The following is a 14,586-nucleotide window of genomic DNA, read 5'->3' as shown; positions in this document are numbered from 1 at the left end:
TTCCCTTCCACCCCTAGAAGTTACTGGTAGAAAAATAAAGACAAAAAAACTCTAGGCTACCTATGGTGGGAGAGCGCAAAAGAGAGAGAGGAGAGATGACTAGTTAGTGAGGATAAGGTGGGTGAACTGGAGGCAGTGGAGTTGTCCAGAACCATGAGCTTATCCTCCCAGACACTGCTAGCTTTCCTTGGGCTTCCAGGGTCAGGGCCATGACATAATACCCTCAGTATAAGAGCTGGTGAACTGTGGCTCTGTTGTTGGAGCCTCTGATCAAGTACTACTAGTGGAGTAAACCTAGTGATGTAAAACAAAGGCCATTTTATTGTATTATTATGATCAAGATTTGCAAAGGGCAAGTAGAGATGGCTTGTTTCTGCTCATGATTGCTAAGCTGGGAAGACTCAAAGCCTGGAAGTTAATCCATAGCTGAGGACTGGAATCTTCTGAAGGCCCATTCAATTACATGTCTGGCAGTTGGTGCTGGCTGCAACTGGGACCTTATCTGGAGTTGTTGGTCACAACATCTATACGTGGTTTTCCCATGTGGCCGCTTGAGCTTCCCCAGAGCATGGTGGCTGGGATCAAAAAGCAAGCATTGCAAGACAGAATCAGAAAGAAGCTGCACTGCTTTTGTGACCTCCGTCCGAAGTCACCTGGCATGGTTACTGCTATAGTCACAAGTTGGCTCAGATTCAAGGGAAGGGAACATAGATAGACACACCTCTAGATGGAAAGAGTATCAAAGTCTCACCATTCAAAGGAGCATGTGAGATGAACAATGTTGTGTTGCAGTTATTTCAGAAAAATGATCTGCACTGTCATATACCAAAAACAGTGAGATGACTTATTACAAATATAGAATATCCTGTGGTTACTGGTGATATGGCAAATCCTTTCCCACAAAAAGTAAATAGCATAGATATCAGAGGATTAGAGACTAAGTCTGTGGAAAGAAAAACAACTCTGTGAACCTGTCATGAGAATCTTAGGCTCAGAACTTGGGAACCCTAAAGTCAACATCCATTTCTTCTTGCATAGTTCTTCTGGAATTATCTTCTTCCTCCTGCATTGTATCCTTTATAAATATTTTGGTTCATGGTAAATTTTCTCAGTTTGGGTTTATCTGAAAATATCCTCATTACATTCTTGTTCCTGAATGCTTGTTTAGCTGGGTAGACAATTCTAGGTTGACATTTCTTCAGTACTTTGGAAATATTTTTTCAGTAATTCAAAAATACTACTTTCATCTTCTATTTTCAATTGTTAAACTGTGACATTTCTTTTCAGTCTAATCATTTCTTTGTAGGTGTTTTGTCTCTAGTTGCTTTTAAGATATTTTTGTCTTTGATCTTCTGAAATTTCAGTATAATGTGTCTAGGTTGGATTTCTTTTATTTATCCAGCTGGAGATTATGAGCTTCCTGAATCTCAGAGTTTCTGTTTTTCATCAATCCTGGATAATTCACATCTATTATCTCTTAAAATACTGCCTCTTCCTTGTTTATTTCACTTTTTATGTTCTTGGAATTCTAATGTTATGTTTATTAGACATCCTATCCCTACCATTCTGTCTTCCACATCTATTACATTCTCATTCATACTTCCCATTTCTTTGTCTCTCTGATTTTCAGTCTGGGTAATTTCTTTATATCTACTTTCCAGTTTACTTAATTTTTTTCTCAAGTTGTGTCTAAGTAATGTTTAATCCATCTACTGTGGGTTTTTTTTTAATGGACAATTTTGTATTTCTAGATCTTCTATTTATTTTTTTCCCAACTCTATCAGATAATTTTTTGGTATTTTCTAAATCTTTGCTTGGTTTTCTACTCCCTCACTTATTTTTTTCTACTCCTCATTTTTAAAAACATTTGAGAAACATTTACTTTATATTCTTTTTTTTTTTTTAATGATTTTTTATTATATTATGTTAGTCACCATACAGTACATCCCCGGTTTCCGATGTAAGGCTCGATGATTCATTAGTTGCGTATAACACCCAGTGCACCATGCAATACGTGCCCTCCTTACTACCCATCACCGTACTTTATATTCTTTATCTGATGACTTCAAAACTAGAAGCCTATGAGATCAAAGCCTCTCTCCTGTTTCTGTTCTTACTAGAGGTTTTTTATGTGTTTCTGTTGGTTACCTTATGCACTTAAAAACCCAAACCTTAGGCTCCTGCTATCTGTAAGTGTTCTCAGTAGAGATGAGCCTTCAGCAATGGCATCCTACTCTGGATTCTCCATTGTTTTTTGGTCTCTGGGGATTTCCTTTTAGCTGAGCACAAGGATACTTGCTGTATTTTATCCAGCATTTTTAAGCATTCTGTAGTTATTGATATAAATAAAATAAAAATGATTTCACCCCTAACTCAATCCAATCTTATTTCTACTAGTAGCTTCATTTGTATTCTGATACATAACCTTTTAACCATTTTCCACATACACTGTCTATGTATGTATATGTAAATATACATAAAAATAAGTAAATACACAGACATGCATACATAAATGGGATGTAAAATATTATTTTGGATTTTTGAAATCATGTCTTTGACAGCTTTTCATCTGAGTACTTAAAAATGGTTGCATCATCATATAGTTTGCATTTTTATAACTTCATTAACTAGTCCATATTGATAGAAATTCAAGTTTCCAATTTTTTCTTTTCTCCTACATAAGCTATGCTTCAATAAACCTCCTTGAGCAGTGCCAAGCTTGTAGACATTATTTGATAAATATTTTTCTGCATGAATATCTATCTACCTCTCAATATAGCTATCTATCTATCTATATCTTGGTGCACACATGGAAATATTGTAGATAGACTCCTAAAAGTGGGTCTTCTGGGTTAAAGGGTCAGCCCATTTAAAATTGCAGTAGATGAGGGGCGCCTGGGTGGCACAACGGTTAAGCGTCTGCCTTCGGCTCAGGGCGTGATCCCAGCGTTATGGGATCGAGCCCCACATCAGGCTCCTCCGCTATGAGCCTGCTTCTTCCTCTCCCACTCCCCCTGCTTGTGTTCCCTCTCTCACTGGCTCTGTCCTGTCGAATAAATAAATAAAATCTTTAAAAAAAAAAATTAAATAAAATTGCAGTAGATGAACATCAAATTGTCCCCCTGAAATTTGTGCAAGTCTTTATTCCACCAGCAATGAACAAGAGTGATTGTTTTCTCAATCCTCACTAACACGATACAGTATCAGTCTTAAAATTTTATATCAGATAGAAGAGGACTGCTGTATATTTTTATCTGCAATTAAAATAATCTTTTTTTCTTCCCCCCAGTGAGGTGGAACATCTCTTCATAAATTGTACCTCTAGTAAGGGCCCAGGTCATGTTAAGCTTCTGATCTGGGGACCACCCTTAGAGCTACTACTTCACTTCTTTCAATCTCTGTTTTCTAAAACAGATTTAAAGGACTCATGTTAATAGTTACAAGGAAACATTAAAGGGATTACATTGTTACTGGTCTTGATCTTAGAAGCTAGATGGTAAAAGAAAGGTCACACACACTTTGATTCTCCCTAGGGTAGGGCTGGCCCGCACCTCCTACATGGAATCCCGGCAGAACTCTAGTTTTCCCTACTGTATAGCGGGGCTGAAAAAAATTAAGCTCTGAAGTGACATCTCCGTAAATCATGGCTACTTTAACTTCATTTCGTATCACATCGCTGGTCTGCCAACCACCTGGGTCGGTACAGTCATAGGAAGCCGGTTCCTTAAGAGTCTGGGTGGAAGAAACTGGCAACAGCGCCTGCGCAGCTCAGACTAAGGCTCCAGGTGAGGTCCGCGTGGAACTTCAGCCGCCAGGTGAAATGTTCGGAAGCAGTGGGCAGAGTCAGAGCACCGCGTGGGCGTATACTTCCGGCCACGTGGCTACGCGCATGCCCAATGGGAAAGCTTGACGTCAGCCCCGCTTCCTCACCCTGGCAACGGGCGGGTGACTACTTCCGGTGCTGTGAGGGCTCGGGGCTGACGCGGGTGAGTGTCCCTCTTTCTCACGCTGTCCGCGCCGCTGCCGCGGCTGCGGCGCTGCCTCTGTCCAGGCCTGTACGCTCGCTGGGACATCCTCTTCGGGGCCGGGAGGGGGCGGCGCGCAGGATGCCCACTGCCTGGGGCGGTGCTGAAGGAGCGGATCCGGGACGTCCCTCGACCCCTCGGTCGCGCGTGGCGCCCGTGCCGGTCCCCTTCTCAGCCTTGGCTCCAGCTTGGCAGTCTCATTCCCTCTCCGGGGAAGGCACTGTCTGTGTGCGGGCAGTCCTCGCTGTCCTTCATTCACTTTGCAGTCGTGGGCTGCGGGGTTCTCGAGTCGGAGGCTTGCAGAGACCCGAGGGTGTGCGCCCTAGTCCTGCGTGGCCGGCTGGGGCCAAAACAGCCCCGCGGTGTTATAGCGGCCTGGTTAGAGTCTCTCAGGACATTAGCATTTACTGCTCAGGAAGAGGAGGAGGAAAGAACCGAGAAGATGGAGAAGGAGCAGCTGGAGAGGAGGGTGGAAAACAGGAGCTGGAGGTGCCTTGGAAATAGAGGGCATCGTGTTTCCGGAAGGAGGGAGTAACTTGACTCGCCTGTGTAGGGGAAGGGAAATGAAAGGTATTTTCGGTACCATGTGACCGAGATCTAAGCTAAGGAATTTTTATACACTCGGGAGTTTAATAATTTACTTTTTTTTTTTTTTAAATAAAGCCCCCCCCATTTGTAAAAAGCAGTGCGTGCTTATTAATGAATATCTGGAAAGTGCAGGAATAATTAAAAAGAGATCACCTATAGTTTCACCAATCCAACATTTTGATCCCTTTTTTCTAATTTTTATAGCATTTTTTAAGCTATTTATGATCATAGCGTATGTAAAATATGATTATAACCAATAAGTATAATTTTTGTGCATTGCATCAATTGCATAGATCAATCTTTTATTAGGATGTAGTTCACATACCATAAACCCACCCTTTTAAATTGTAAATTTCAGTAGTTTTTACTATATTCATAAAATTGTGCACCTATCACCACTAATTCCAGAACATTTTCATCATCTCCAAAAGAAACTGTACCCATTACAGTCACTTCCCATTTGATTCCCCAGTCCCTGGCAACCACTAATTAGATTCTCCCCTCCCCTTGTTCCCCCAGTGCCTAGCAGCCACTACTTTACTTCTGTGTCTATAGATTTTCCTATTCTTAACATTTCTGGTAAATGGAATTATAGAATATGTGGCCTTTTGTGTCTGCCTTCTTTTACTTAGCATAATGTTTTCAAGGTACATCCATGTTGTATTTTGTGTCAGTACTTCATTCCTTTTTATGGCTAAATAATATTCCATTATAGGAATATGCCACATTTTGTTTATCCATCAGTTAATGGACATTTGACTTGTTTCCTCTTTTTGACTGTTATGAATAATTCTGCTGCAAACATCCATGTACAGGTTTTTGTGTGGATATATGTTTACATTTCTCTTAGATATATATCTAGGAGATTGCTAGGTCAAATAGTAACTCTGTTTAGCTTTTTGAGGAACTGCGAGATGTTTTCAAAAGTGTCCTGCACCAGCAGGATATGAGAATTCTGATTTCTCCATATCCTTGTTAACACTTATTATTTGTCTTTTGAGTTACAGCTATGCTGTTGGTACCTCATGGTAGTTTTGATTTCCATTTCCCTGATGGATGGTAATATTGAGCATCTTTTCCTGTGCTTATCAGCCCTTTGTGTATCTTTGGAGAAATGTCAATTCAATTCCTTTGCTCATTTTTATATTGAATTTTTAAAAACTTTGATGTTGTATGAGTTCTTTGTAAAGTCTGGATACAAGTCCCTTATATACATGGTTTGCAATGTTTTTTCCATTTTTTTTCTCATTTTGTGGGGTTTCTTTTTACTTTTTTGAATAGTGTCCTTTGAAGTACAAACACTTTAACTTTTGGTGAATTCTAATTTATCTATATTTTCTTTGGTTGGTTGTACTTTTGGTGTCATATCTAAAACCATTGCCAAATCCAAGATTATGAAGATTTACTATTATGTCTTTTCCTAAGAGTTTACAGTTTTAGCTCTTGATCTATGTGGATCAAGGAATAGGTGGGTAGGAATAGGTAGGAATCCAAGTTCATTCTTTGTATATGCCTACCTGGTTTTTCCAGCACCATTTTTTGAAAAGACTATCCTTTCCCTATTTATTATTTTTTTTTAGTGGGGGCAGAGGGAAAGGGAGAGAGAGAATCATAAACAGGTTCCACATCCAGCACGGAGCCGATGTGAGGCTCGATCTCACAACTCTGAGATCATGACCTGAGCCAAAATAAAGAGTTGGAAGCTTAATGGACTGAGCCACCCTGGCGCCCCTATCCTTCCCCTACTTCATGGTCTTGGCACCCTTGTTGAAAACCAATTGACCATAAATAATATAGGTTATCATTTTTTTTAACCATTTCTGTATGTTGGACATTTAGGTCACTTCCAGATTTTTGTTTTTCTAAATTATCCTGTGTTAAACACATCATAATAAGCATAAAGCCTTTTCTGTTTTTGAAGTTATTTTGGTAGAAAGTGTTCTTAGAAGTGAAATTACTGGGTCAGAGATGAAATGAGTGTGTTTTGGAGCTCATTGAATAAGGCATTAAACCTTTAATGTCAAGATGTTAAGAGCAACAGAATGCTTCTTTATTCATCAGTTGCTATAGCTTAAGGGCTGGATTTCTATAAAAGCCTTTTGCTGTAAGATGGATGGATTCTCTATTTATTATTCTTTCTTGACTGCTTCTAAAAGACTTAAATCTAGAGTGAAAAACTTTAACACCATGGGCAAACAGGACGTGTCATAGTTTCCTAAATGGTATAAAGAAAAAAAAGTGTCTTCACATGCAGTAGGAAAATAAAAGTCAGAGAACTGGGGTCAGGGTTTAGACCTTGAATCAGTGCCTTGAAAGTCCGTGAAGCAAATACGATGTTTTATTCTGACTTTCTTTTCTGAACTCGATAATCAGGTTAATTTGCATTCATCTTGGTCTCAGAGATGGCTAACTTAAATCTGTGTTTAGTAGATAGTACCTGGTTAAAAAAAAAATCAAATGCAAAAGGCTATTAGGAGAAAATCAAGTTTCCTTTTCATTTCGTGCCTCTTTCTCCCAGTTCTCCTTAGAGGTATGCATTGTACTATTGTTACTTGTGTTTGTATAGACTAGTTCATACATAGAGTATCTCTGGAAAGATAGTATATACAAAATTATACATTTTAAGGCTTTTGATACTTCCTGACAAATTTCTTTTCAAAATGGTTACTTACATCAGTTTACGATGGCGGTACAGTGCTAGTTCGGAAGATTCCATTTTTGTTTATATTTCTGTGAATATTGTTTCCTTAATATTGGATATCCAGTCTATATTTTCTCTTGTGTGTATTATCTGCTCACGTCTTTTGGCACGCTGTTCATTTTGATTGGAGTTGTCCTTTATGAGATTTATTTTGGCAGCCTTTTGTAGTTGGTTGTTTTACCATAGTCTGGATTTGGGGAGAAAAGTTAAAATGATGTTTGTAACATTTATGCTAAGAGGTATGTGAGCTGCACAAGGGTCAAGGCAGTAGGGAAAAGGAAGTTAAATGCTTGAGGGAGAAATTTACAAGATTTGGAAAGTGGGTGCAGTCCAAGATGACTTCAAGGTGAATTAGAAAAGGATTAGTGTTATTAAAAATAAGAAGTTATGTGTAAAGACCTAGATTTCTGTGGAAAAATGAGATTGTTTTGGGTAGGTTAAGAGTGAAGAGGATCCAGGTTGAGCTAAGCTATCCAGGAGACTTGTGGCTAGAGCTCAAGAGACAGAAGATAGAGTTACAAATAATCTGATTTACTGAGAGAGGATTGTTTTGAAGGGTTGGCAGTGGATGAAATTGCTGAAGGAGACACTTGAGAATAGGCTTGTGGACAGGGAGTCATGTAAGAGGACAAAGTTGGGAAGGCCCAGAGGGGTCATGAAGAGCTGCGATGGTGGGTTGGCATGCCTTCCAAGAAGAGCGGGGGGAATCTAGAGAACAAAGGTTGCAAGCAGCAGAGTAAGAAAAGGTCATTAGGTTTGGTAACTTGGAAAAGATACACTTATAGGAAAAGATACAGTTGATGGGAAGCAGGAAATTTGTTTTTCCCAAACAGCTTTATTAAGGTATAATTCACTTATCATATAATTTATTCACTTAAAGTATGCAACTCTGGTATTTAGTATATTCAGAATTGTGCAACCATCACCACAATCAATTTTATAACATTTTTATTGCCACCAAAAGAAAGCCTGCCCCCATTAGCAGTCACTCTCCAATTCCCCTTTAGCTTACCAGCCCAAGGCAACAATTAATCTACATTCTGTCTCTTTAGATTTGGCTACTCTGGTCATTTCACATAAATGGAAACATACACTATGTGGCCTTTTATGTCTGACTTCTTTCACTGTTTTCAGGATTCATTCATGCCATAGTATGTATCAGTACTTAATTATTTTTTTTTTCATGGCTAGTTAATGTTCTGTTGTATGAATGTACCACATTTTGTTTAACCATTATCAGTTCATGGACATTTGAGTTGTTAGCACTTTTTGACTATTATGAATAATTCTGCATAAACATCTATGTACAATTTTTTCTGTGGACATGTTTTCAGTTCTCAGGGGTATATAACTATGAGTGAAATTACTGGATCATATGCTAACTCTTATGTTTAATTTTTGATGCAACTATTGCAGAGGATGGACAAGTTGCTAGTGTTTTACAAACAATAAAATGAATTTTAATATCATCACTAGTGGAAATTGCAAAATGTCCATTTTCAAAGCATATTATTCGGAAATAAAGGCGTTGTAAAAAAATGAGCTATACAGTTGTTTTCTGTTGTGTAAAAACTGTAACATTCTTATACATTTCCTTTCATTGGAAACCTTGTGTGTTGAATGTTACCTCAAAGCTTAGCTGAAATGTTAGACATTTTTCTTGTGAATCAGTATGTTGATGTTAAGTATGCTTCATCAATTTCAAATAATGATTTGTAATAATGAAATGAGTACAAATGTGATAAAAAATAATCCCAGGGATATTTGATGTTAACCTACAGTAATGATTTATTTTTTACTCCTTAGTCTGAACTGCAGAGATCAAATACCGTGATTTTTTTTTTTTTTTTTTTGGATTACCTGTAGTTTGTGTGGCCTCAGAAGTTCAAGATCCAGAAAAACAAAAGCAAAAACAGAAAAACAAAGCAAAACAAACAAAAACTTTTTGGACCAGTATTGTTGGTTGGCCATGTTTTTGTCCATTCCTTCCCGAGGTGGGATGAGTGTTGAGAACCTTCAGCATATGGTATTTTCCCTCTTACTGAAGTTTTTGAGTGAGATCTCATAGGCTTGCTCTATTTTGGAACTTGGATTTAGCTAGTTACTTCATGTTTCCATAAATACATAAATGAATAAAAGTTTTTTTTGGAAAGTAATATGTTCAGATTTTTCAATATTGAAACAGTAAATTTCCATTCCACTTTTGTCCATCAGTCATTGAAATCTTCTTTGGGTGACCACTATTATACTGTTTTTTGGGGGCATATTCTTCCAGATTGTACTTTGCATATATACTTAGCTGTACTATTTTTTTCTCTCCCTCAAAAAATGGCATTGCATGTATTTCTGTACTGTGCCTTTTTTACTTACCAAAAAATATCTGTAAGATAAGTCAATCTCTATTTGTATATCAAGAATATTCTCATTTTTTCCAGTGGCTGCTTTTATTTTAACCACTTACATCAAGACATATTGTTGATTCATATCTTTACTATTACAAATAATCCTTCAGTGTGCACTTATGATTTTGATTGATTTTGCCAGATTGCCCTTGTTGCCTTTTGTCATCTTATGCTGCTAGTAGCTTTGTATGAGAACTCCTGTTTCTCAGTAGCCTCAAAACGTGGTATCATTTTGATGTTGCTCAATCCAACTTAAAAATGGCGTTTGGGTGTTGTTTTATATCTTTTGAGTGAGGTTTATCATCTTTTGATCTGTTTGAACTGTTACACAATTTTTCTGTTAACTAGGATTTGCCCATTTGCCCATTTGTTGTCTAGTTTTTAATCATTTGTTGGAACTCTTTGTTTATTAGGTCAGACCTTTATGGGTTTAGAGTTAAACAAACAAAAACTAATGTTGGAGTAGAAGTTGCTTCATTTCTAATTGAAACCAAAACATTCCAGTAACCATTGGGAGCTGGAGGCCAGAGTTGCGCATTGGATTGCCTGTCTATTTAAGTTTCTTTCCCAGTCCTGCAGAACTTTGGGGGCCAACATTTTTGGAGGAGTTTATGGAGATGACATGATTTTCTAAATAAATATATTTCAGGTGATCTCTGAGGGATGGTAGATTGCTCAAGAAATAGCGTTTATGAATATATGTTAACATTTTAATATAACAGCATATATGTATTGATTTAAAAATTATTTGTCCTTTAAATGAAATGTTATATAATAAAAATTAAAAGGACTTTTTAAAATCAAGAATTAAAAGAAGTTAAAATTCCATATTGCAATGCTTCTCAGACCATCTCTGGTGTAAAGGACCAACTTTAAAAATTTAAAAATTTTTCAATCCATTTTGACTATTTCTTTTACAAAATGCAAAAGAACCAAAAGTAAAACCAGCAAAACCAGGCCCCAAACAAAACTGAAATATGGAACTGTGAATGAAAGAGAGAAATAATGGAATATTATGCAGCCGTCAAAAATTTGAAATCAGCCTGTTTGCAAGGACGTGGATGGAACTAGGGGGTATTTTGCTAAGTGAAATAAGTCAATCAGAGAAAGACAATTATCATATGATCTCACTGATATGTGGGATTTAAGAAACAAGGCAGAGGATCATAGGGGAAGAGAGGAAAAAATGAAACAAGATAAAACTAGAGAGGGAGAAAACTGTAAGAGACTCTTAATCTTAGGAAACAAACTGAGGGTTGCTGAAGGGAAGGGAGTTGGGGGAGGGGGTAAAGGGGTGTTGGACACTGGGAAGGGTATGTGTTGTAATGAGCACTGGGTATTATATAAGATTGATGAATCACAGACCTGTACCCCTGAAACAAATAATACATTATATGTTAATTAATTGAATTCAAATTAAAAAAAGAATAAAAAAAGATAAAAATAAAAGCTCGATTTTATTATATTTAATAGATAAAATTGCTTCAAAATGTAATTATAAACAAAAAAGGAAATAGAAAAAAATTATAAAAAATGTATGCATTGTTGTATATATAAACCAATTAATATATTAATAAAATAAGTCTCTTGCAGACTGGTGACAAACCCTGGTCTGCAGACCACACTTTGAGTAACACCACTTTTTTGGATTAGGTAGCTAAGTCACTTTTTATATTACTATTTATGTTTTATAATGGCAGAGAAAGACTTACACCCCTCCCTACTTCTCAGTTTAGAATAAGGTATAGATTTTACCTGACTGTGAATCTAGGTGTCTTATTGTGGTAATCATTTCACAGTATGTGTGTGTGTCAAATTGTTTTGTACACCTTAAGCTTGTACAGTGTTATATGTTGTACACCTTAAGCTTGTACCGTGTTATATGTTATATATAAAGCTGGGGGGAAAAAGTAAGCCACAATCTAGGCTTTATATCAAGGCTTGGTGATGTTATCGGCATCACCTGTGATTCTAGAATATCCCAGAGATGATTAGCATTTGGATTGAAGGAAGTAGAAAGTGATATTTAAGTTATGTTGAGGTTTTCTTCAATGTAAATACAATAAAAGATAAAATATCTTTGGACTCAGTATGAAGTCTTTTTAGAACAGTTCTTTATGTGGTCTTAAGGAAGTGCTGTCTGTGGACAGAGATTTAAGTTCTAACCTTTTTTTTTTTTTTTAAGCTATGTTACTGACCATATGGTACATCATTAGTTTTTGATGTAGTGTTCCATGATTCATTGTTTGAGTAAATTCTAACCTTTTCATAGTCTTTGTATTACCCAGTTAAATAACTTTAAAATTAGGTTTTTGGAAAGTTATCTTTGCACAAATTTGTGTAAGTTATGTGTGTGTTAGTGAAAGAAGTGTATACCATCTTTGCCTGTTTTTCTTTAGGGTAATTCCTCTCCTGCAATTACTTTTGGTTGAAAGTATGCACTTTTCCCAATAGAAGATGGTAATCTCGGAGAATGACCATGGAGAAGGGGATGAGTTCTGGAGAAGGGCTGCCTTCCAGATCATCTCAGGTTTCGGCTGTTAAAATAACAGTCAAAGAGTTGGAAACAAAGCAGTCCCATAAGGAGAAGCGAGGGGGCTTTGTGTTGGTACATGCAGGTAAGCTCTATGTGGGCAAGTTGGAAGATAAAAATAATGTTGATTTTTTTTTTTCTTGCCTTGAAGTACAATGAGAATTGAATTTCACATGTGGAGGAGGCAAACTGCCAGAGAGGAGTTGGAACCAAAGAGACTGACTTCAATATAGGTCTCTCCTACTTCCTACTTAGAAGATCTTATAATAACAGCTCTTCCTATGTCTTTTTCACTTCTCTACCCCATTATTTACTTTTACCCTGTATAATAGATATAATTAGGTAGTGTTAAAATCAGACAAAGTTAATTTCTTATTGTTTTTAAAATGATGCTACTGAGAAATTTTATTGATCCCATATTTGACTATGGCTATTTTATGTATGTATGTATGTATGTATTTATTTATTTATTTTGAGAGAGAGAGTGCTTGAGTGGGGGAAGAGCAGAAGAGGAGTGAGAGGGAGAGAGAGAATCTCAAGCAGACTCCATGCTGAGCTGGGAGCGCAATGCAGGGCTCCATCCCATGACCCTGAGGTCATGACCACAGCTGAAATCAAGAGTTGGATGCTTAACTGACTGAGCCACCCAGGCACCCCAACTATGGCCATTTTATAGTATTAATTACACAGTCATAGAACTAGTTTGCCTTCTTAATGTTATAAGTGAGGAAGAGAGATTAAGTAGCTTCAGCCCCATGGCTAGTTTGTGCTAGGGTCAGGTTGAGACACCCTTAAGTGGGTCCTTAGTCCCAGTGTAGTGCTTTTGACAATACAGACGACCTGGAGGACAGACATAGTGAAGTTCAACCCCTGGGTCCCCGATCATTGAAGAGTTTGGGTTTCAGAGTAGTGCAGCTCTGCTCAGGTCTGCCCAGCAGGCTTTTTTTTTTTTTTTTTTAAAGTCATTTTTATTTGCTTGCATTTATCTAAAATTCATGAGTTCTGTGAAGGGAGAAAGAATGGCTGCATCTCCTTTTAACTTTCCTCAGATAGTCAGGTAGGGTGGAATCAAGATTAACGGGGTAAGGAGTAGAATAGTTTCTTCTTGTCAAACTGGTGTTGTGCCTGGTCATTAAACTTTGGCTCTAACTGGACTAGATAACTTGGGAAGTCTTACAGAATCTAATCCAGGAGAATCGAAAAACCCAGGTTCAATTTGCTTTTCTTTCAAAAGATTTACAAAGAAATGAGGTAAATTGTAGAAGTAACTCAGAGGTAGACTTAGAGCCAGACGCCTGCCTTCTACTACACCATGTTGGTGCGTCTTTCATGGTACCCAGTGAGTTATTTCATGCAGAATGAGTATGCGACAAATGCACGAGAAAGGTTTGACATTTGTAACGTGAAACGACGTAGAGCTTTTGATTAGTTGGAAAGCACTGCTCTCTGTGACTATCATGGTGGTATCCCTCTTCTTTCACACAGTCACTAGATGGGAATGGCTCTTAGATGAAGTTGGTGCTGCGGGCCAGCAGTAATGGGAGGAAATCTGGGTTATGGAAGGAAATTATGTGGATTAAAGTGACCCTTTCCTAAGTTTTTAGAAGGTCTGATAGACTGATTATGCAGAAATATGTATCTTGCACATTTAAGGGACAAAATTTCAGTTCCTCATCCATTTAGAGATTTTAAAGCTTTTTTTTTTTTTTTTTTTTTTTTTTTTTTTTACTAAAGGAGACTTGCCCAAATGTTAGTTATTTGAATCTTAGATTCTTGATTTTTCCTTGATCTGTATATACTGTTTACCTAATATTAAAAAGCTGAACACTTTTTACCTTAAAACTTGAAAGATGAAACTTATATTTATTTAAATGAAATGTCAATATCACTTGCATGAGGAGAAAATAACTTTAAACACAGTGCAACCAAAACAGTGTGATTAAATTTTAGCTGAATCCTGTTGCATGTCAGTGGCTTAGATCCTGAGGCTACCTTTCTTTTGTTAAATAGAGAAATTACCAAGTTTTAACTGATAGATGTACTGTGGCCATGCTGAGACTTTTCCCTTATTCAAAACAGAAGGATTTATATGTTAAATCCTATTAAAACTGTCATCCATACACTAAAGTTATATATTTAGCAGTAGTGTCCCATGATTTGGGAAATACTGCTGAAAGATTGGGGCCCCCAGATCTAAGATGACAGACGTGTTAGAGAACCATGAAGAGAGGCCTGTTAAATATTGGTGCAGGCTCTATGAAGTTTCAGAGTTCTCCTGAGAAATAGGATTAGAATTTGGGTGATTATGGATTCCTGTTGGTTTGGCATCTTTTCTAC

The 14,586-nt window shown here is 37.3% G+C and overlaps 1 protein-coding gene across 2 annotated transcripts in view; it reads left to right on the top strand.

Annotated features, from left to right (window-relative positions):
• Positions 1-3,939: 3,939 nt before the first annotated feature.
• The window catches only part of TASP1 (taspase 1), a 253,304-nt gene continuing 242,657 nt past the window's right edge, over positions 3,940-14,586 (top strand). For both annotated transcript variants that reach the window (XR_006781747.2, XM_045809190.2), the window contains exons 1-2: positions 3,940-3,986; positions 12,116-12,334. Coding sequence is in view for 1 of the 2 variants with exons in the window: in XM_045809190.2 (XP_045665146.1) it covers positions 12,190-12,334 (145 nt within the window). In the remaining variant the exon portion in view is untranslated. The remainder of the gene's footprint in view (positions 3,987-12,115; positions 12,335-14,586) is intronic.

This window comes from Ursus americanus, chromosome 22 (genome assembly GCF_024610735.1).
Source record: "Ursus americanus isolate L20-20 chromosome 22, mUrsAme1.1.p, whole genome shotgun sequence".
In the NCBI taxonomy this organism is placed as follows: Eukaryota; Metazoa; Chordata; class Mammalia; order Carnivora; family Ursidae; genus Ursus; species Ursus americanus.
Note: the sequence above shows the minus strand (reverse complement) of the source record. Positions and strands in the feature narration are given on the sequence as shown.